The sequence below is a fragment of the Salvelinus namaycush genome, chromosome 1, assembly GCF_016432855.1.
Source record: "Salvelinus namaycush isolate Seneca chromosome 1, SaNama_1.0, whole genome shotgun sequence".
Lineage (NCBI taxonomy): Eukaryota > Metazoa > Chordata > Actinopteri > Salmoniformes > Salmonidae > Salvelinus > Salvelinus namaycush.
Window position 1 is genome coordinate 30,845,529 of NC_052307.1, and position 22,438 is coordinate 30,867,966.

A 22,438-nucleotide genomic window follows, 5' to 3' on the forward strand; every position below is an offset into this window, starting at 1 on the left:
CACCAGAGCTCAGTAAGCAAGATGCTCCTTCTGGCATGTTTCACTCTCACTGTGGAGAGCAGATCAGCCTTTCCTGTGAAACCGCCAGCACCCTCTGCTCTGTGGGTCGTGGCTGCAGATTGATCAGAGAGAGATAAGGGGCTCACAGAGCGGGGCTTGGAGCACACCCATCCATCCAGCACAGTAATGAACAAAGCCCAAACTAAAACCAGGAAACTGGGGTTATATTCCGCTATGTGGGCCAACGTGTATTAACCCATGCTCCAGATCAATAGACTGGGGGAGAAGGTTAAACCATCACAGTTTCTATGGTCCATATCACATACTGAAATGTTTTATTACACACCCTATTACAATGTTTCAAACGTATCCTTCCTTCTCCTAGTAGATGGTAGCTTCAACAATTATACGTGGATAAAATATTATTTATTAAGTGTTACATAAAATTAAAAAAAAAACAAAGACAACAGAAGAAAAAAAACTATTTACATGAGATTAAAAACATTTACAAAAAAACTGTACAATATACACATGGAATTGGCATCAAAGTGTCCAGAGCTGAATAGACAAAACATTGGAAATACTGTTCGCTGAATAAAAGAGGTGAAGCACACAATCGAGATCTTCATCACATTGGGTATGAATCTAATTGTAATGTCAGTCTCTTCCAGCATTGACAGCTTTCATATTTCACTTTCAGGAACTTTACCCAAACATCAGTGTGCCTTAGGACAGCAGGGTGATGAGGGCATTCAGAAACTTAGTCCTGTCCTCCATCTTTAGCTCAATGACTGCAAAGGGAAAACACAGGTAAGGATGTGTGTATGTGTGTCTGTTTCCATGGGGAAATGGTTAACACCTGATGATGTAATGCTTACACATGTAAGAATGACTTGAGGCATCTGATGAGATCCAAAATCAAGTATTGAACTGTGTGTAAGAAAAAAAAAAGTGTACAGGTTCCATCTGTAATGTGTCATGTCTGCCCTCTTGTGGCCAATATATACAATGACAAGAACATTTTACTTACTAGAGGTGTTGAAGTGGTTGTGGAGAGTTCTGGAGCTGGTGCTCTCTGCTGCATTCTCAAACGCACAGCCAATGAAACTATTGGAGGGGGAGAGGGTGAGAGAAATTAGAGGCAGAGCAAATGAAAGGAAACAATTTGCAATGGTCATTTTTGGTTTTCCCACAAAACACAACCAAGAACATTCAAGTGCTGTAATCTTGCACACGACCGACGCACGTTATGGACTCACTTCTTCTTGCCGGATGTCTCAGACTCAAGTGGGATGCCCAGAACGATGACAGTTCCCTTCAACCCCCATGTGTGTGTACCTGGAGAGGAAGTCAAGGGCCTTGAGGAAGTTGTCGCCAGGGCTCTCATCCTTCTCAGTGTTCTCCAGCAGGGCGACAGCAGCGTGCACCACATCATTGGCCAGGAAACGATTCTTGAAGCCAAAGTGAACGCCGAACGTCTGGATACAGATGTCCGTCATAGTGAAGGAACAGTGATAAAAGCATTTAAAATGATAGTTATTGGGTATATTAAGAGAGGAGAATATTGTATTCATCATATACACAGTCAGACGGAGGAACCCAGAGTCATTGATACTGGGGATTATTTACAGATTCAGGTAACTGGCAAAATAAATTGACCACCACCATAAAGTGTCTTTAATAGGCACTGGGCCACCACGTGCCAGAACAGCTTCAATGCACCTTGACATAGATTCTACAAGTCTCTGGAACTCTATTGGAGATGTGACACCATTCTTCCACGAGAAATTCCATAATTTGGTGTTATGTTGATGGAAAATGCTGTCTCAGGCGCCGCTCCAGAATCTCCCATAAGCGTTCAATTGGGTTGAGGTCTGGTAACTGGGACGGCCATGGCATATGGTTTACATCGTTTTCATGCTCATCAAAACAATCAGTGACTACTCGTGTCCTGTGGAGAGGCATTGTCATCCTATGGGGACATAGCTTTGGTAGCCAAAATAATGGTCTGCACAGGACTTTTATACACGACCCTAAGCTTGGGTTGTTACTGCTTAATTAACTCAGGAACCACACCTGTGTGGAAGCACCTGCTTTTAATACACTTTGTATCCCTCATTTACTCAAGTGTTTCCATATATTGATGCACTAGAACAGACACTCTTACCTGTATTTGTTGGATGATTCTTCTATGACTTCTCGCAGATTGTCTTTGATAGACATGTCCATGGATTTGAACTTCTGCTTCACCTGCTTCAGGGGCAGGCTGGACAACACAAACAGAAAGAGTCTTTAATAATCATTCAAACAACCCATTATCATCAATAAATCAAATGACAAACTGCTGCTCGTTACTCTTGATGAAGTGACATTTGTCCTTCAAAGGCCACTGACTAATTGATTAGTAAATTATACTCAAGAATTTGAGTCCCGCATGTCCCTAGAGTGATAATTTGCTTATTTGACAGATGATTCTAGTTGACAGTCAAAACTTGAGGATAGCATACCCCATGTCAGCAAGGAACTCTTGGAGTTTCTTCTGGCCGTGCATGGACCAGAGCTTGAAGTTGCAGGAGGTGTAAGAGGAGTTACATATACAGAAACCAGTGTTGGTACAGGGCCAGACGCAGACTGAGACAGTGTTTCAAGGGGTTAACACACAAAGAACGCAGGACAGAGAGCAGAGGGTGACAAGCAGAACAGCATACACACAACCAGCCACAAAAATGTGGCAACGCTTAAGGTGTCAGCATACAGTGCATTCGGAAAGTATCCAGGCCCCTTCACTTTTCCCACATTGTTACATTAGCCTTATAAAATGTTCCTCAAACTACACATAATAGCCCATAACGACAAAGCCAAAACATGTTCAGACATTTTAGCAAATGTGAAATGAAAAACAGGAAATACCTTATTTACATAAGTATTCAGACCCTTTGCTATGAAACTCAATTGAGCTCAGGTGCATTCTGTTTCCATTGATCATCCTTGAGATGTTTCTACAATTTGGAGTCAACCTGTGGTAAATTAAATTGATTGGACATGATTTGGAAAGGCACACACCTGTCTAAATAAGGTCCCACAGTTGACAGTGCATGTCAGAGCAAAAACCAAGCCATGAGGTGGAGATGGGAGAACATTCCAGAAGGACAACCATCTCTGCAGCACTCCACCAATCAGGCTTTTAATGGTAGAGTGACCAGATGGGCCTTTTACAGAGGAGCGGCTTCCATGAGAGCCCACTTAGAGTTTGTCAAAAGGCACCTAAAGGACTCTCAGACCATGAGAAACAAGATTATCTGGTCTGATGAAATCAAGCTTGAACTCTTTGGTCTGAATGCCAAGAGTCACATCTGGAAGAAACCAGGCAATGCTCATCACCTGGCCAATACCATCCCTACGTTGAAGCATGGTGGCAGCATCCTGCTGTGGGAATGTTTTTCAGTGGCAGGGATTGGAAGACTAGTCAAGATCGAGGGAAAGATGAACAGAGCAAAGTACAGAGAGATCCTTGATGAAAACCTGCTCCAGGGTGCTCAGGACCTCAGACTGGGGCAAAGGTTCACCTTCCAACAGGACAACGACCCTTAGCACATAGCCAAGACAATGCAGGAGTCGCTTCGGGACAAGTCTCTGAATGTCCTTGAGTGGCCCAGATGTCCGTTTTTAATACATTTGCAAAAATGTCTAAACATGTTTTTGCTTTGTCATTATGGGGTATTGTGTAGATTGATGAGGGGAAAAAAAACAATTTTACCAATTTTAGAATAAGGCTGTAACGTAACAAAATGTGGAAAAAGTGAAGGAGTCCCAATACTTTCCGAATGCACTGTACATTCAGTTTGCTCCTAGCAAAACTAGGCTAGAAAAGTCTGTGCTCGCATACTACCTTAAATACATTCGCTTGAAAAACAAGGAAAAAGGCAGCAATATTACGGTTTGTCCCTCCTCAGACACTGTAAGCCAGTATACTTCCTCAAAATAGTCAGAATTCATCTAAAATAACTCAAGAAATCTGTAATTCATTTTGACGTTTTTGGTCTTAGTCGCGCAAATATACATCTAAGATGTTTGATGCAGTATTTCTCAATTGAAAAAAATGTGCATGAAAACTAGTCGTTGGCAGTTAAATGACAAACATTTAGTTGAAAAATCCCTACTGTTGACCAACTCACCGACGAAGGGGTGTAGACTTTGGGTACCGAACTAAGACTAGTCTAAAGAAAAAAATGGCGTGCTCGAACAGCCGAGAGAAAGAAAAAAAAATGCAGAACGCTATCGAATACCGAAACGAACAACCCCTCACAAAATGTAGTCATAAAATATGCAAACTGTTTGCGCTGGAAAGCATTCAGTAAGCTTTAATAAAATCCTTGACTAATAACACTTCTAACCAACAGAAAAAAAACGAAACAAAAAAAATACCCAAAGGTCTCAAAAAGTAATGTCTCAAGTTCTCATGCACAAGTCTGAGCTCCCCTGGTCCTTGCTGTGTTTAGCCGGTGAAGGGAAAGGATACTCGTACTCGAAGGAGATCCTCACGCAATCGATGGAGGGAATTCTCCCCGTCCTCATTCCGGTGGTTGTGAAGAGAGACGTGGCGCTGCAGAGAAGTGATGTCTGTTACATACTTCATACTGGGAGGTAGAGCGAGAGGACAGGAACAATACAAGTTTAGTGTAACACAAAGCCAGCTTTGCACTTTTTGAAAACTTCCTAGATGTTGCATCAGATTTGAGGTGTCATAGAAAAAAAGAGTGAAATATTCTTACTGAGTGATTTTATCATGAACCCATTGGTCAGTCAGCCCAATAATGGCCCACCTGTCAAAACATCAAAGTCAACATAATTGTAGTGTCATTGTCATCTTCTGCCCATGCAAATAAACAATTATAGAATTTCACATTTACAAAAGAAGCTGTTAAAAATATTTAAAAAGGCAGCATGCAACAATTTCAAAGATATTACCCCCCCCCTGGACAATCCCGCAGATAAAGAGGATGGATGTGGAGGTCCTGGGCTGGTGTGGTTATAAGTGGTCTGCGGATATGAGGCCGGTTGGACGTACTGACAAATTCCCTAAAATGACGTTGGAGGCAGCTTATGGTAGAGAAATTAACATCCAATTCTCTGGCAACAGCTCTCCTGGACATTCCGGCAGTCAGCATGCCAATTGCACACACCCTCAAAACTTGAGAACTTGAGATATCTGTGGCATTGTGTTGTGTGACAAAACTGAACATTTTAAAAAGTGGCCTACACAAGGTGCACCTGTGTAATGATCATGCTGTTTAATCATCCTCTTGATATGCTACACCTGTCAAGTGGATGGATTATTTTGGCAAAGGAGAAATGCCCACTAATAGGTATGTAAACAAATGTGTGCATGTATGGAACATTTGGGGAATTTTATTTCAGCGCATTAAACATGGGACAAACACTTTACATGTTAAGTTTATATTATTTTTGTTCAATATATTATTAAATTACACATACACAGTGCCTTCGGAAAGTATTCAAACCCCTTGACTTTTTCCATTTTGTTAAGTTACAGCCTTATTCTAAAATGTATTAAATCCCCCCCCCCCCCCCCCCAATCTACACACAATACCCCATAATGACAAAGCTAAAACAGTTTATTTTTATATTTACATAAGTATTCAGACCCTTCACTCAGTACTTTGTTGAAGCACCTTTGGCAGTGATTACAGCCTCGAGTCTTCTTGGGTATAACGCTACAAGCTTGGCACACCTGTATTTGGGGAGTTTCTCCCATTCTTCTCTGCAGATCCTCTCAAGCTTTGTCAGGTTGGATGGGGAGCGTTGCTGCACAGCTTTTTTCAGGTCTCTCCAGAGATGTTCGATCAGGTTCAAGTCCAGGGCTCTGGCTGGAACACTCAAGGACATTCAGAGACTTGTCCCGAAGCCACTCCTGCTTTGTGCTTAGGGTCGTTGTCCTGTTGGAAGGTGAACCTTCACCCCAGTCTGGAGGTCCTAAGTGTTCTGGAGCAGGCTTATCAAGGAACTCTCTGTACTTTGCTGCATTCATCTTTCCCTCGATTCTGACTAGTCTCCCAATCCCTGAAAAACATCCCGATAGCATGATGCTGCCACCACCATGCTTCACCGTAGAGATAGTGCAAGGTTTCCTCCAGACTCTTTGGCATTCAGGCCAAAGAGTTAAACCGTGGTTTCATCAGACCAGAGAATCTTGTTTCTCATGGTCAGCGTCTTTAGGTGCCTTTTGGCAAACTCCAAGTGAGCTGTCATGTGCCTTTTAGTGAGGAATGGCTTCTGTCTGGCCACTCTACCATAAAGGCCTGATTAGTAGTGCTGCAGAGATGGTTTGTTCTTCTGAAAGATTCTCCCATCTCCAGAGGAACTCTAGAGCTCTGTCAGAGTGACCATTGGGTTCTTGGTCACCTCCCTGTCCAAGGACCCTTCTTCCCCAATTGCTCAGTTTGGCCGGGCGGCCAGCTCTAAGAAGAGTCTTGGTGGTTTAAACTTCTACCATTCAAGAATGATGAAGGCCACTGTGTTCTTGGGTACCTTCAATGCTGCAGAAATGTTTTGGTACACTTCCCCAGATCTGTGCCTCAACACAATCCTGTCTCGAAGCACTACGGACAATTTCTTCAACCTTATAGCTTGGTTTTTGCTCTGACATAGACAGGTGTGTGCCTTTCCAAACATTGTCCAATCAATTGAATTTACTACAGGTTGACTCCAATCAAGTTGTAGAAACATGTCAAGGATGATCAATGGAAACAGGATGCACCTGAGCTCAATTTTGATTCTCATCGCAAAGGGTCTGAATACTAATGTAAATAAGGTATTTGTTTTTTATATTTAATACATTTGCAAAAAATTCTAAAAACCTGTTATAGCTTTGTCATTATGGGTTATTGTGTGTAGATTGCTGAGGATTTTTATTATTTTTTAATCAATTTTGGGATAAGGCTGTAACTTAACAGAATGTTAAAAAAGTTAAGGGGTCTGAATACTTTCCCGAAGGCACTGTGTATGTGTGTGTAATATAGATACACAATACCAGTCAAAATTTGACACACCTACTCTTTCAAGTAGTTTCCTCAAAGTAGCTACCCTTTGCCTTGACAGCGTCGCACACTCTTGGCATTCTCTCAACCAGCTTCATGAGGTAGTCTCCTGGAATGCATTTCAATTAACAGGTGTGCCTTGTTAAAAGTTAATTAAGGGAAATGATTTCCTTCTTAATGCGTTTGAGACAATCAGTTGTGACAAGGTAGGGGTGGTATACAGAATATAGCCCTATTTGGTAAAATACCAAGTCCATATTATGGATAGAACAGCTCAAATAAGCAAAGAGAAATGACAGTCCAGTATTACTTCAAGACATGAAGGTCAGTCAATGCGATAAATGTCAAGAACTTGAAAGTTTCTTCAAGTGCAGTCGCAAAAATCATCAAGAGCTATGATGAAACTGGATCTAATGAGGACCGCCACAGGAATGGAAGACGCAGAGGATAAGCTTATTAGAGTTACGCGGCTCAGATTGCAACCTAAATAAATGCTTCAGAGTTCAAGTAACAGACATCTCAACATCAACTTTTCAGAGGAGACTGCATGAATCAGGCCTTCATGGTCAAATTGCTGCAAAGGAACAACTACTAAAAGGACACCAATAAGAAGAAGAGACTTGCTTGGGCCAAGAAACACGAGCAATGGCCATTAGACCGGTGGAAATATGTCCTTTGGTCTGATGAGTCCAAATTTGCTATTTTTGGTTCCAACCGCCATGTCTTTGTGAGACACAGAGTAGGTGAACTGATGATCTCTGCATGTGTGGTTCCCACCGTGAAGCATGGAGGAGGTGTAATGGTGCTTTGCTGGTGACACTCAGTGATGATTTATTTAGAATTCAAGGCACTCTTAACCAGCATGGCTACCACAGCATTCTGCAGCGATACGCCATCCCATCTGGTTTGCGCTTAGTGGGACTATCATTTGTTATTCAACAGGACAATGACCCAACACACTTCCAGGCTGTGGAAGTGCTATTTGACCAATAAGGAGAGTGGTGGAGTGCTGCATCAGATGACCTGGCCTGCACAATCACCTGACCTCAACCCAATTGAGACGATTTGGAATGAGTTGGACCACAGAGTGAAGGAAAAGCAGCCAACAAGTGCTCTGCATATGTGGAAACTCCTTCAAGACTGCTGGAAAAGCATTCCAGGTGAAGCTGGTTGAGAGAATGCCAAATGTGTAAAGCTGTCATCAAGGCAAAGGGTGGCTACTTTGAATTATCTAAAATATATTTTGATTTGTTTAACACTTTTTTGGTTACTACATGATTCCATGTGTTATTTCATAGTTTTGATGTCTTCACCATTATTCTACAATATAGAAAATAGTAAATATAAAGAAAACCCCTTGAATGAGTAGGTGTGTCCAAACTTTTGACTGGTACTGTGAGGATTAGATAGAGAGGACCCAGTTTCAACATAATCAATATATAATCCGTACTCACTGAAGTCCCACGGTATTCATATTGCTCATAGTCAAACAAGATCTCGCGTCTGAAATGAAAATGTTTCAATAGTCACAATCTGCACGACATCATTACTGTTTAAACTTTTAAAACTCTAAAGAACCATTCCCTTCGTGCCTCCCACTCTCTCTTTGCTCTATCCTTCTCTCCACTGCCCCCTAAAACATGGGAACATGTTGGTATAAATAGCAATACATCACTGCAATATGATCGGCTTTGTCCACTATTTGTGGAATCATCATTGTCATACACACAAATCAAATTACACCGGACAATTGTTTAATAAGAACCATAAATATGAGAAAGATCCACCTAGGCTCAAAGGGTTATTTACGTAGAGGTGGGATGGGATCAATAGAGGGTATATATTCTTTGTCATAACTTTTGTGACATCAATATGGTAATACCTCATCGTATCGTCTCCCAGAAGGCACTGAGCCTCCGTCGCTCTTATTCCCAGAGTCCTCGCTGCCTTCCTCTTCATCATCTTCATCGCGGAAGATGTCGTCATAGGAGAGCACTCCAAGGCCATCATCCTGCTTTATCATCAGCTTCACCTTGGGGGGGTTGTGGGAGATTGGGTTCAGAACACTGGTTGATGGTGGTTATGCCATCTGGACAACAACTTCTTTGCTCTTTAACATTTCAAGGGTAGTATCCTCAAGGACTTTTCTCCTGTGAAGTCACCCAACTGCTGCCAAAGTCAATCAACCACTTGTGAAGGACTAGCCCAAACTTAGACCTCATTATTAATAATTTAATTTATTAATAATACAAGGTCTAATTGTATTCCAATAGCAAATGCTTTCAAGAACTCACAATCAAATTACTACGTGTGTAGTGGCACATATTCCACGTTGGAATGTATATCCATAGTCAGTAGACAGTTCTTAAAAATCCCTCCCTTACATGGCCACGCAGTGCACAAGAAACTATTAAATCAAATTGTTAGATGCTACCACCGCCCTCCAAATCAAACATGCATTCTATGTTGTGTTCTCGCTTTGCGTGCACACCTGTCTGTTTCTCACACTTGTTTGTCCTAGCTAATCAGCCTTGCAATATAGGAGCCATGATGCCACAGACAAGAAGCAGAATGAGGCATGCACACACTGACATCAATGTTTTGTTTTGATTTGGAGGGGGTAGGGTCAACAATTGGATTTAATTATTTCCCGGGCACAACAAGGCAATGCAAACAATGCATTATGAATAGAATCCGTCCACCAAAGAGCCACAGACAAACGGCGGTAAATAAGTGGGCTAGGGTTATACGGCTAGACATAGAATATAATCTTGGTCTAGAAGCTGGGCTAGTAAAGGACCAGTGTACCCTAAATAACAGACCTTGACTATGTCCCAAATGGCACCCTATTCTCCACATAGTGCACTACTTTTGCACTTTTTACAAGAAAAGGTGTAATTTGGGAGATAGACATTGACTGCTCACCTGGGTGTCATTGTAGACATTGACTACATCCACAGGTCTGTGTGTGTCACAGATGAAGAAGATGGAGTCTTCCTCTGGCTGCAGGGGTTCCAGGAGATCAACATTTGCTCCACAGTTGATCAGGACAAAATAGTGGAACTGAAATTAGAGCAAATAACACACCTGTCATGGAGGTTTGTGTTCTTGATAGTCATGTTTGACACCATAAGATTAACTCCTGGGCTATCAGGACTGGACAGGAGTCTCACACTACCTGCTCCTTGTGCTCTAGGAAGGCGGTACCAAGGTCTTGCCACCCTGTCACTGGCACCAAGGTGTACTGGACCTGGTCACAGTGAAACAGTGCCTGTGTAGAGGGTGGTGTAAGAAGCAATCAGAATACATTTGAATTACACAACTATGCAGCAGAACAGTTGACAACAAACAGTGCAGCTATGTCAGATAGTTAACTTATTTGACAGCAAACGAAAGGGCTCTAATTTACCTGTAATATCTTACAGGCGCAGAGTGCATCGATATCCGATGACACCAGGAGAGAAATTCTCTGACAACAATGCAATGGAGGAAGATAACAATTTAAGTCACAGAAGCTTGTAAAAGTAACATCGTATTCACTTGTTGCAAAATAGCAGGGAAATTAACGTTAGCCGACTGAAAAATAGTCCTCTCCTCTCTATTGTTAGCTAAGTACGTTAACTAATTACAGTAGTCAACGTTATCTAACTAACTAGTTAGCATGCAGGAAGCTAATTTCCGTTTCAGAAGCTCGCACCTGGTTGACAACAATGTCGTAGAATTCCTTTCTTATGTCCGTAATAAACATTTCACACTATTTTCGTGAGGTTGCATAAAAATATAATATATAGCTATGCGCTATTTGTTCTTTGAGCTCAAGTTGCAACGCCCGGAGCTTTTTGTTGTATGCCCAACATTTCCTTGAGAAAATATCACGCCAAATTCGCACGTCAGCTGACGAAATTTAAACAGACAATAAAACTCCACTTTGTAGAGTTTGTGTAAAACTGAACAATAGAAATTGCATGCTGGTAGGTATCTATCCATCCAGCTCTTTGAGCCAATCGCGTAGGATGTGATCTTGTTTTGTGGATTATGATTACTGTTCATGCTTTGTTTTGTGATATTCGTCACTTCCTGCTGTCATCGTGGCTAAGCGGAAAACAACATTGGAGTTTCAGCCAGCAGCCAGTTTGCCGGAGCAGTAATAAGCTATTTAATAGAAGAAGAATAACAAATACGCTATTTATTATAGCTTTATTCAATACATTTTGATATATAACGTTTGGCGTACAGTAGCACATGATGGTAAGTAGTCAATAACATTGGTTTTGACTGTTGCTTATGTCAAATAGTACCTACAATAACAACATCGCATTCGAAATTCACTAGCTAAGTTAACTACCGTTAGCGATAGGAAATAGGTAACGGTAGCTAGCTCGCTGGCTAGCCATTTAACTCAAATGATACATTGTCTCTATGCGATTTAAGACTAAATGAATATCTCTACCTTGCTCAGATACTTTACTACTTTTCTTGTGAATCGTACTGCTTTAAAAAATCGTTATAAGGTGTCACTTGTCAGCTAGTTTTACATTACTCAGGCTAGCTAGTAGTTATGAAGATGTTTGAAATTAAAGATTGTTTTTTAAATAAATCAGGGTATGTTAGCTGCAGTAACCAGCTGGCTAACTGTCTCAAAATAGCTTATTTTAACCTAACATCACTGCCTAATTGTTTTTCGAAATATATGTCACAGTTTTCCTTCAACATGTTTGATCACCCGATCCCACGGGCTTTCCAAAACCGTTTCTCCACTCAATACCGCTGCTACTCTGTGTCCATGCTGGCGGGTCCCAACGACCGGTCAGATGTGGAGAAAGGAGGAAAAAGTAAGTAATCTATGTGATGGCTGTTCTATGAATTATACATTCGAATATATCGTAACTATACAAGGAATGTATGGAGTTTAACACCTATGCTTTGCACCAGTTCCCCATACACAAGTGAGAGATTGCAGTTACCCTGATCATACTGTCAATGTAGTATTTATTATCCTGCTCTAAGTGTTCTTCAGTGCTCATATCACTGTAATGTTTTCTCCTTATAGTTATAATGCCGCCATCAGCACTTGATCAACTAAGTAAGTATACTCTTCCTACATTATCCAGATTTAAACTCTAATCTACAAATGCCATTTACCCAGCAGATGTTTGTTTTTTTACCCTTCACTCTTTTCCCCCAAAGGCAGACTTAACATTACCTACCCCATGTTGTTCAAACTGACCAACAAGAACTCAGACAGAATGACACACTGTGGTGTCTTGGAGTTTGTAGCAGATGAGGGTATTTGTTACCTGCCACACTGGGTGAGCAGGGTTGTTTTATTTCAACACTTATTTTTTATAAACTGGTGAGGTTTTAATAAACATATTCATAGCCCCTGGAATATATCTAGTGCCATATTTCAGTTTTCTATCAAAGGATGTTTTAAATTAGGGACACACAGTGTAGGTTTATAAGTCACGCTCATTAAAATCTTTGCTCACATATAGCCAGCTCTCTGTGGCCATGACCCATTTTGTGTAGTGTGTCTGTAGTGACATGGCTGTTTGTGTGTTTCGCTGTAGATGATGCAGAATCTCCTGCTGGAGGAAGGGGGCCTGGTCCAGGTGGAGAGCGTTAACCTCATGGTGGCAACATATTCCAAGTTCCAGCCTCAGAGCCCAGACTTCCTGGATATCACTAACCCCAAAGCAGTGTAGGTACAGTTATAGACTTATCTCTCTGCACATTGAAGTGCCATTGAAAATAGACACAAAAACTAACTAACTAACTCTGAAATTATTCTCACATTCTGCTTCTCTGTCTCATAGGTTGGAAAATGCCTTGAGAAACTTTGCCTGCTTAACCACAGGAGATGTTATTGCAATTAACTACAATGAAAAGGTAACAATTTAAAGTTATTGGTACGATGACTGGGTTACAAGGCAAAACTGTAATGGAATTTCACTTTCCAGCAGAATGTTGCTTCTAAATTTAAGGTGTGGCATACAGTTGTGCCTGACCTGTATTATCTTTCTAACATCTGTTTTTTCTCTCTATACTGATTTCAGATCTATGAACTGCGAGTGATGGAGACTAAGCCAGACAAGGCAGTATCTATCATTGAATGTGATATGAATGTAAGATCCTCTGTACTATCTATCATACCATAAATGGAGACACAACACTGTAGCTTAGATTATGGTACCGAATAGCTCTACCTCACTCAGCCATACATGATGTTGTCTCTCAGGTGGACTTTGATGCTCCGCTGGGTTACAAAGAACCAGAGAGACGTTACAAAGCACCAGAGGAGCCCACAGTAAGAACCACACATATTTAATATTTCTAATCTGGTCTCAGTGTTTATACTGTATGTTTGGATGAACTCTAATCACTCCTCACAACAGGAAGAGGAAGGAGACCCCAGCACTTGGACTGACATGGACATGAGATTCAGAGTGAGTTTGCTTATATTTTTCTGACTTACTGCAGTTTATACACATACTGTATGGTTCACTTTCATTTATTTGTATCTCATACACAGTCATTTGCAATTTAACCCATGAATTAATCTATGAATACTTATTCTCTATAGGCCTTCACTGGTTCAGGCAATCGTCTGGATGGCAAAAAGAAAGGCATTGAGCCTAGCCCCGTCCCCATCGATCCCAGTGACATTAAAAGGTTGGGAGCTATGACCAGTCTAAAACCAACTCCTACTCCTTTTCCCCATATCCTTTGACTTTTGTATTTGCAGATCAGATCTGCATATCTCCCTGAATGCACATGTGACTAGGGTTGCAAAATTCTGGGAACTTTTAAAGTTCCTGGAATTTCGCAATCCTACATGTGACATGCTATGATGACATCAGCTCTGAACTTAACCTTTAACCCCTCTCTGTCCCCATACAGAGGGATTCCTAACTACGAGTACAAGGTCGGAAGGATCACCTTCATCAGAAACTCCAGGCCTCAGCCCAGGAAAACAACAGAGGATGTAAGTACGATGGTCAAAAAAGTAAAATGTAATAAACCGCTCAATCCCTTTCCTGCAAAACTGAAATTCAGAAACGTATAAAAGCCATATTTAGACGGTTCGTATTGGATGTGCCAAATTTGAATGCATTAAGCTGAAGCTGGTCTTATTTATTTACAGGAGGATTCAGAATTCATCGCCTTTTCTGGTGAGGGACAGTCACTACGCAAGAAAGGTGGCAGAAAGCCTTGAGGCACTACAGTATTCAACTGCAGAGACTGACTGACTTACTGTAGACTCTACATACCCACACGCCCATCATAAGAAACCAATAAAAGCAAGTCATGAAAAGAGCTGGGTTCATTTTTCTGTCCCTTAGCAGGAATCAGCAAGGTTTTACTTTCCTTTGATGATATTGTAACGGTCTTTTCCATGGTCAGCATGTTAGAAGCTCTTCTAAAAAACGGAATGCTATTCGGACTGAGGTTAGTCAGTGGAGACTTCTGCGGGGAGAACGGCTCACAATAATGGCTGGAACGGAGCGAATGGAATGGCATCACACCATGTCTTTGATGTATTTGATACCATTCAACTTGTTCCGTTCTAGCCATTACCGTCGTCCCCAATTATGGTGCCACCAACCTCCTGTGGTTAGAGTACAGGGTTGCTGGTCTGAGCCCAGCCAAAGCCAGCTACCCTTTCCTTTTGCTACAATATGATGAAGATAAAAAAATTCTACCTTGTTTTCTCATAATGGGTTTACCATTGTTGATGATGGAGTGGGCTAGATTTTTCTTTGAATATGTATCAAATTAATTAGGAAACGCTTCTGACATTGGAACCTGTTGAACTCGAACTTTGAGAGTGATGAGTGGCAGAGAGTCATTTCCTTTGTTTATTTATCAACTCTGAAATAAAGTACAGCGTTTTGAATAAAGTGCACTCTGTATAAATCTCTGTTTATTTTTGTCTTTAAATAATTGTGTGTGGAATGATTTTAACATTTTGGTTTATAGAGCCCAAAGTTAATGTGTATCAGCAGGTATTGAAATGGCTACATATTGTAATTCATACGTGTGTAATAAGCACAGTAAAGGGATAGAACAACTTAAACATAAATGTGAATAATTTTCTTTGCATGCAAATATCACCTTCTTGTTCTCGAGTTCATTCATTACCGGAAGTGGGTGGGACTCCTGCTTTTTCAGTTTTCCATTAGTTACCACAGCCACAAAGTCATCGTACATTTTTTTTATGAAAACAAAAATGTGATTTTTGCTCTTAATTTAGGGTTATAGATAAGGTTAGCACGGTGGTTAAGGTTAGGTTTAAAATAACATTTTAAGAAGCGGAATTATAGAAATAGGCGGGGTTTATGAATTTGTGGCTAAGGTAACTAGTGACGACCTTTTCACAGTTCTTGATTGGCTGTTTTCGTCCTCTTGTCAAAAGTCATAACAACGGAGGTGATGATGGCAGATTCTGGAGCAATGTGGAGGGTAATGTACCAAATTCATGTATTGTTTATGATAACGTAAGGTCACCGTATTTCACTAAAGGCCCTAGTCACCAATGTAACTCGTTTGTAGCTAGCTAACGTTAGCGTTACATGACTCGATAGTGTGCTCTGCTGTTCGAGGCTAAAGTGTAAATGTTAGCTAGCAAGCTAAAACCACATTGAAAGGGATAGCATGAATTTGAGCAAAGATTTTCTTCCCTCGCCTGATCCTCCGACTTGAGAGAATGTCGATGCTAGATAACCAACTAGCCATAGATTAGTTAGTATCTAGCAAATTGGCACTTTGATAGGTGTTGTTTAGTGGACGGTCAAGGCCTCACCATTATGTGCTTTTCTTGAACTCGGATTATACTGGAACGCCAGCTAGTCTTTCAGTTATCAAATGGCGATACAGCCCTAACACAATGTAATGCTGCTGTCACATTCAGGAAATTTAGAACAATGCTCGAGGAATCGATTCATACAATACATGTATCATCCTATGTACACTGAGCAAAAAGTAAAGAATGCAACAATTTCAAAGGTTTACTGAGTTACAGTTCATATAAGGAAATCAGTCAATTGAAATAAATTCATTAGGCCCGAATCTATGGATTTTACATGACTGGGAATACAGATATGCATCTGTTGGTCACAGATACCATTTTTAAAAAGGTAGGGGTGTGTGTAATGGGAATTTTAATGTTTGCTTTTCTTATAACCAATTTCTGTGCTCTTGCAAGTGGCTGACTCCAAATCACACCTATCAGTAGTTGCAATTTGGCAGTACGCCCAGATCTTTAGTTCGTTCTCAAAACAACATATCTCAGTTTCAAGGTCTCAGCTTAGAGAGGAGAAACCTCGAGAGGTGTTGTTCGTCTGTCACATGTTATGAAACCGTATTGTTCGGTCACATGTAACAAAATGGTAATGATTCATGAATTATGCAAAATTATGCAAATATTACTTGTCTGTGTATAGCTGTATATAACGCAACTGCTGGGTCTACCCAAGGAGAGCTCCTGATTGACATGTGTACTATGGTGTATTGAGTTGGTTGGAACCTCTCCAGCGTGCTGACAATAAACGATGATTCATTTAATATTGACTTCAAGTGTACCTGTGTAAGAATTGTTCCACAAAACGTGGAACAGAAAACCAGACCGTATCTGATGTGACCACCATTTGCCTCATGGAGCGCGACACTTTGGAAGTTGCTAATGTAACTATGGTTCTACGAATACCTGGAAGACGGTTGAAAGTATGGATTATATTCTTCGCGCTCTGTGCAGATCGAGTAATAATAACAAAGTCATGCCGGTGACGTGACGGTGTGGGAGGACGTGCCCGGCGCGGTTCATATAAAACTGTATGTCAGACCACGCACCGTCTCAGAGAATCTTCTCGCCCAAAAGGTTCAGAGTGAAAGGAAAGTACTGACGGTCTTCCAGGTATTCGTAGAACCATAGTTACATTCGTCAATTCCGTTCTACTTCATACCTTTCAGACCGTCAGTATGGTTGAAAGTATGGATGACTCATACCAACAAGGTCACGAGGAATAGCACTACTAACTATGGTCATATAATCTAGGATTTATTTTTAACCAAATGTTGCAATTGCGATTTGACTTGCGAATTAGGGCAAAACTGTTAGAATCATGGAAATATAATGACTATTCTAATTCTATAGTTAGAATATAATAGTGGGCACTTTGAATACAGTGTTTGAGATGACAACGAATTAAAATGCCAGGGAGTTATTGTGACAGGGTAGGAACTAGTGTTGTGTTTCCTAGGGGACCCTATAAACTTTGGCTACATTGCATGTATTCTCTTAGCTACATCATGTAGCTAACATATTCTGGCTTTGCATATTCCTCATTGATTTATAAGATACTGTTGCACAAACAACATGCCGATTTAGTTCTACACCATCACTGGTATTATCAGGCTGTATTTGCTAGCTACGTTTGCTCTTACTCAGTACATTTGTCGTTTCTGTCGTGACAAAAAATCTGCCGCCTTGTTCACCTTGCTTGGGAGATGAATGGCTCGTAGGGAGGCTAGATATGGTAAGGCACATATCAAGAGTTGTTGGGCCGCCTGTAGGGACCGTTTGTGTCATTGTGTCACTTCTCTTGCGTTCAGTGCAAGCAGGGTCAGGCTATATGCAGCAGTTTGGGCCGCCCGTCTCGTTGCAAACTGTGTGAAGACCATTTCTTCCTAACAAAGACCATAATTAATTTGCAAGAATTTTACATAATTATGACAACAGTGAAGGTTGTGCAATGTAACAGCAATATTTAGACTTAGGGTTGCTACCCGTTCGATAAAATACCGAACGGTTCCGTATTTCACTGAAAGAATAAACTTTTTGTTTTCGAAATTATAGTTTCTGGATTTGACCATATTAATGACCTAAGGCTCAAATGGTATAGAGAGAAATAGTCCTATAATAACTACAACCTAAAACTTCTTAACTGGGAATTTTGAAGACTCATGTTAAAAAGAACCACCAGCTTTCATATGTTCTCATGTTCTCATGTTCTGAGCAAGGAACTTAAACGTTAGCTTTTTTACATGGCACATATTGCACTTTTTCTTTCTTTCTTGATTTTATTGATGTATTATATTAAGTTAAAATAAAAGTGTTCATTCAGTATTGTTGTAATTGTCATTATTACAAATATATAAATAAAAATCGGCCGATTAATCGGTATCGGCTTTTTTTGGTCCTCCAATAATCGGTATCGGCGTTGAAAAATCATAATCGGTCGACCTCTAGACAAGACTGTAACTACCAATTGGATACCACGAAATAAGAGACAGTGCAAGGTCTGACGTAGTTTTATATGAACCGCGGGGGCACGTCCTCCCATGCTGTCACGTCACCGGCTCGACCTGCGCAGAGTGCGAGGGATATAATCCATACTTTCAACCGTACTGACGTATGAAGTAGAACTTGCATAGTTTGTGGATGTGCGAAGTTGCTGGATATTGGTGGGAACTGGAACACGTGGTCGTACACGTCGATCCAGAGTATCCCAAACATGCTCAATGGGTGACATGTCAGGTGAGTATGCAGGCCATGGAAGAACTGGGACATTTTCAGCTTCCAGGAATTGTGTACATGGGGCCGTGCAGTATGCTGAAACATGAGGTGATGGTGGCGAATGAATGGCACGACAATGGGCCTCAGGATCTTGTCACGGTATCTCTGTGCATTCAAATTACCATCGATAAAATGTAATTGTATTTGTTGTCTGTAGCTTATGTCTGCCCATACCATAACCCCACCACCACGTGGCACTCTGTTCACAACGTTGACATCCGCAAACCGCTCGACCAAACGACGCCATACACGTGGTCTGTGGTTGTGAGGCCGGTTGGACATACTGCCAAATTCTCTAAAACCACATTGGAGGTGGCTTATGGTAGAGAAATTAACATTAAATTATCTGGCAACAGCTCTGTTGGCCGTTCCTGCAGTCAGCATGCCAATTGCATGCTCCCTCAACTTGAGACATCTGTGGAATTGTGTTGTGACTAAACTGCACATTTTAAAGTGGCCTTTTATTGTCCCCAGCACAAGGTGCACCTGTTTAATGATCATGCTGTTTAATCAGCTTCTTGATATGCCACACCTGTCAGGTGGATGGATGATCTTGGCAAAGGAGAAATGCTCAATAACAGGGATGTAAACAAATTTGAGAGAAATAAGCTTTTTGTGCGTATGGAACATTTTTGGGATCTTACAACACATGCTGTTTATATTTTTGTTCAGTGTAAATATGGCAGAAGTGTCAACCTCGATCACGTCATATGCTTATGTCTATTTACCTGTAATATGTGACCGCCATAGCCGCCCCGGACCTGTGATGACTACTGGAGTGAATTCAGACACTGCAAAAGCCTGTGGAACCGTTTCCATAACTACTATGCCCATGGCACATCCCCCTCCTGCGGACAGTGGAAAGAAGACTACTACTCATGTAGAGAGTGGGAGAAGAACCCAGGCCCAGAGACCAAGGTACAGTTTAGCACTCAATCATCACTTCTGCTGCCAGGGGAAATGGCCTAATCAACGTTGTAACGGCAATACTGTATTTACAGGGAAACTGCCATCAAGGTCCAGAAATGTTGTCTACAGTTTTCTTCTGTATAGGATACTACATTTGTGATATGTCTCAATTGTGAGAGGATCAACCAACCAACTCGGTCTGTTCTCTCTCTTATGCTGTCCCTACTGCAGGAGTCTTTACAGCAGAGTGAGAGGAACCGGGAGGCGGAGCAGAGGAAGTTCACCCCTGTGTGGGACCTGAGACGAGATCCGCCCAGAGACTGGCACATGCCCCTGCACCAGGGAAAGTCCCCAGATTCCCAGTCCTAACCATCCCCTGGGTCAATACTGCAATGGCCCTAAACATGGGCAGACCAAGGTCAATGTGGCATCTGAGATCTGTTTCACTACATAAACTTAACCAATTCTTCTGGCTTTAACTGTAGAGATTGTGGCTAGGGAGCCATGGTCCTGGGGTTATTCAGAGCAATCCATTGACATTAGAGCTAGAATTTTAAAGTACAAGTATTTTTGGAACAAGTCATAATTGTTCATGGCAGAATGTATGTTCTACACAATGTATTTTATCTTTATGTTCTTGAACTTTGCTGAATATGCCCCTTGCAGAGGGTGTGAATGCTTTTGTCCCAGCTAATATGCTCTTAACCACCTGACTCTTATTGGTTCAGTTGAAACCATGTTTAGAAAGGTGTTTTAGTGCTAGGCTTGGCTGCTCTCCAGGAACAAAACCACTCTGGCGTAGATTTTTGTGTCCAATTCTCTTTACTGGTATTAGGGCGGTGTTCTCTACTGCTAGAAAGTTCTACTCTAATCAAAAACACAATTATTGATAGTGACAGAGTGCTGTGCATGCTTTCCATACATTATACATATGTAAATGTGTGTATACTGGGAAATAATATTTTAGGGAACAGCTAAAAGAGATACTGGATTGGGAAAAGGGTAAGCGCACCATCCAGTATTCTGGCTTCCACCAGCGGTCTGACTGTTTTTGTCTAGTCATTGTGTAGAAAGAGACTCAACTCTACCTATTGCAATTGAGGCCAGTGTTTCTGTAACACCGTTACACAGGATCTTTGCCTTTTATTATTTCACATGATACCTTATCTACAGTGTTACATACATGCATACATAAAAATGCATTTCAAATAAAACAAATGTGAATCTTTTATTTCAACCCCCTGGTATGTTTTACTTACAGACTATTTAAACCTATGAGATCTATGAATGTAACATTACAGAGCACACACACTACAGAATGTGAATCACTTCATGAGTGTGAATTGAAATTTGTGTATCCATGCTAGGGCAGTTGTCAATACGATGAATAGGTCATGGTCAGTAAGCAGTTAAATTACCCTTACTTTGAATGAGACATACACCCACTATTGGTGCCCGGGCCGTTGTTCTGAGCAAGCTTTAATGTCTCATCTTCTTTCATGAACATCCTCGTCAAATATTTAGTCTGTCCGATCAAATCATGTAAAAACATGGATGTAACAACCATGTCAACACGTATTATGCCCACAATGTTAATATCCCCCACCCTCTCGCTGGGTGTAAACTTTGGTGATGTTGTATTTGCCCTCAAGTGCCTCATACTGGGCCTCGTGAAGCTGGATCCCTGGTGGTTGAAAGGGAAGAGCAGGGGGTTTGGCCTCAGTGATGCCTTGTAGAGCTCCCCTCACTCCAGCCTCAGCTCCTCCAGAGCATCCCTCTTGGCCTCCACAGCCAGGCCTACTGCCTCCATCTCAACCCGGTGCTGGGTCTGCTCATAGAGGGGCAGGGTGGAAAGAAATTAAAATGTGGCACAGGAACTGGGTATAACAAAATGTCTGCAAAGAAGGTACTGTAAATTGTCTGCGCACTGTTTTTTGCTTCTAAATAAGGATCATTAACAGGGCTGTGGTGATAAAGCTTCGACCAACATTGGCTTACAAGATCACATACCTGTTTGTAGCAGGACCACTCCTTCAGCAGTAGAGCCCGGCATTCACTCTCCTCAAAGGGAAGCCGAGGAACACAGCGTACCCTAGAGGAAATAAACAAATAGAGTAGGGACCTGTTCAGGTGTACATTAGGACAGAGCAATGCATTTGAATTGCACTAATAGTGCTCTTTACGAGGGTCCACTTTCTTCTTCTTTGGTTCCGCCCTGTAAGGGCACACATAGGCAGAATGAGTGAGAGTTGAGCCTGTAGTGCAATTATAACAAATGGTGCCTATAGCAAACAGAGTATACGACGACAACTAAAGTGCACCAGAGAACAAACTCTTTGTAGACAACAAGGACCTTGTCTGACTTGACCATTCACTCCAATCAAAGAGCTGTTCAGAACACAGCAAGTCAGAGGAAGGGGAGTACTAGTTCGCTAAATCTAGCCCCTGTAACAGCACTGCAGTGAATAGATAACTTAGCTAGCTAACTGGCTCAGGTTTTAGCATACAACTGGACGACAACCATGAGAGAATTAAATACAAAATGTAGCTACATGTGGAATAAAACATGTTCAACTGCTGTAACAACGTTCGCTTGCCTATACTAAACATTGCTAGCTATGCACACGGTGCATGTTACAACTCACATTGGCACTGCAGTCTGTCGGGACAATACCCTACACAGGGTACGCGATACAGCCAGATACGTGATTGCTACACTATATGACTCGTGTTTAAACACGTCAAATAACAGTTATTACCGTGTATCAACAAATGTTATCATTGCTGTCCCTTGCTTGAAAATGGAGAGAATGAAGTACATTCATCTCGAGTTTTACATGGACACTTTCGGTAACATTGATCTGGTTACGTCAGAGATATAAAATTGGTAACATTA

The 22,438-nt window shown here is 41.4% G+C and overlaps 3 protein-coding genes and 1 pseudogene across 5 annotated transcripts; 2 read left to right on the top strand and 2 right to left on the bottom strand.

The window, feature by feature from the left end:
• Positions 1-312: 312 nt before the first annotated feature.
• LOC120051401 lies at positions 313-11,101 on the bottom strand (annotated as a pseudogene).
• A 50-nt stretch (positions 11,102-11,151) lies between these two features.
• Positions 11,152-14,976, top strand: LOC120032370 (ubiquitin recognition factor in ER-associated degradation protein 1). Its single transcript, XM_038978462.1, has 12 exons — positions 11,152-11,306; positions 11,758-11,890; positions 12,109-12,141; positions 12,246-12,367; positions 12,629-12,759; positions 12,875-12,947; positions 13,115-13,183; positions 13,297-13,365; positions 13,454-13,504; positions 13,642-13,730; positions 13,959-14,043; positions 14,203-14,976. The coding sequence occupies exons 1-12, from the start codon at positions 11,301-11,303 to the stop codon at positions 14,272-14,274; spliced, it is 933 nt and encodes a 310-aa protein (XP_038834390.1). The 5' UTR covers positions 11,152-11,300; the 3' UTR covers positions 14,275-14,976.
• A 416-nt stretch (positions 14,977-15,392) lies between these two features.
• Positions 15,393-20,779, top strand: c1h22orf39 (chromosome 1 C22orf39 homolog). Of its 2 annotated transcripts, none has more exons than XM_038978651.1 (3): positions 15,393-15,521; positions 19,384-19,551; positions 19,774-20,779. In XM_038978651.1, exons 1-3 carry the CDS (start codon positions 15,492-15,494, stop codon positions 19,909-19,911), a joined length of 336 nt encoding a protein of 111 aa, XP_038834579.1. In that variant the 5' UTR covers positions 15,393-15,491; the 3' UTR covers positions 19,912-20,779. The 2 variants fall into 2 exon arrangements, with proteins under 2 accessions (XP_038834579.1, XP_038834501.1); XM_038978573.1 differs by lacking the exon at positions 15,393-15,521 and adding an exon at positions 18,285-18,594.
• LOC120032579 (39S ribosomal protein L40, mitochondrial-like) lies at positions 20,669-22,387 on the bottom strand. Of its 2 annotated transcripts, none has more exons than XR_005473847.1 (3): positions 22,188-22,361; positions 21,553-21,634; positions 20,669-21,370 (listed from the first exon to the last, which is right to left on the bottom strand). XR_005473847.1 is itself a non-coding variant. In XM_038978765.1 (3 exons), the coding sequence occupies exons 1-3, from the start codon at positions 22,361-22,363 to the stop codon at positions 21,287-21,289; spliced, it is 228 nt and encodes a 75-aa protein (XP_038834693.1). In that variant the 5' UTR covers positions 22,364-22,387; the 3' UTR covers positions 20,669-21,286. The 2 variants fall into 2 exon arrangements, 1 of the variants encoding a protein (XP_038834693.1); XM_038978765.1 differs by having other exon boundaries at positions 22,302-22,387.
• Between the last annotated feature and the right edge of the window lie 51 nt (positions 22,388-22,438).

Excerpts from the sequence above, each read along its gene's own strand:
- c1h22orf39 (XM_038978573.1), top strand. The coding sequence starts at position 18,499 with ATGTGCGAAGTTGCTGGATATTGGTGGGAACTGGAACACGTGGTCGTA. Across the intron at positions 18,595-19,383 it reads CTCAATGGGTGACATGTCAG|CCGCCCCGGACCTGTGATGA; the intron begins GTGAGTATGCAG and ends TGACCGCCATAG. Across the intron at positions 19,552-19,773 it reads ACCCAGGCCCAGAGACCAAG|GAGTCTTTACAGCAGAGTGA; the intron begins GTACAGTTTAGC and ends TCCCTACTGCAG.
- LOC120032370 (XM_038978462.1), top strand. Across the intron at positions 12,368-12,628 it reads TTTGTTACCTGCCACACTGG|ATGATGCAGAATCTCCTGCT; the intron begins GTGAGCAGGGTT and ends GTTTCGCTGTAG. Across the intron at positions 12,948-13,114 it reads CAATTAACTACAATGAAAAG|ATCTATGAACTGCGAGTGAT; the intron begins GTAACAATTTAA and ends TACTGATTTCAG.
- LOC120032579 (XM_038978765.1), bottom strand. The coding sequence starts at position 22,363 with ATGTACTTCATTCTCTCCATTTTCAAGCAAGGGACAGCAATGATAACA. Across the intron at positions 21,635-22,301 it reads ATAACATTTGTTGATACACG|GGTACGCTGTGTTCCTCGGC; the intron begins GTAATAACTGTT and ends TATTTCCTCTAG. Across the intron at positions 21,371-21,552 it reads AGTGGTCCTGCTACAAACAG|ACCCAGCACCGGGTTGAGAT; the intron begins GTATGTGATCTT and ends CTCTATGAGCAG.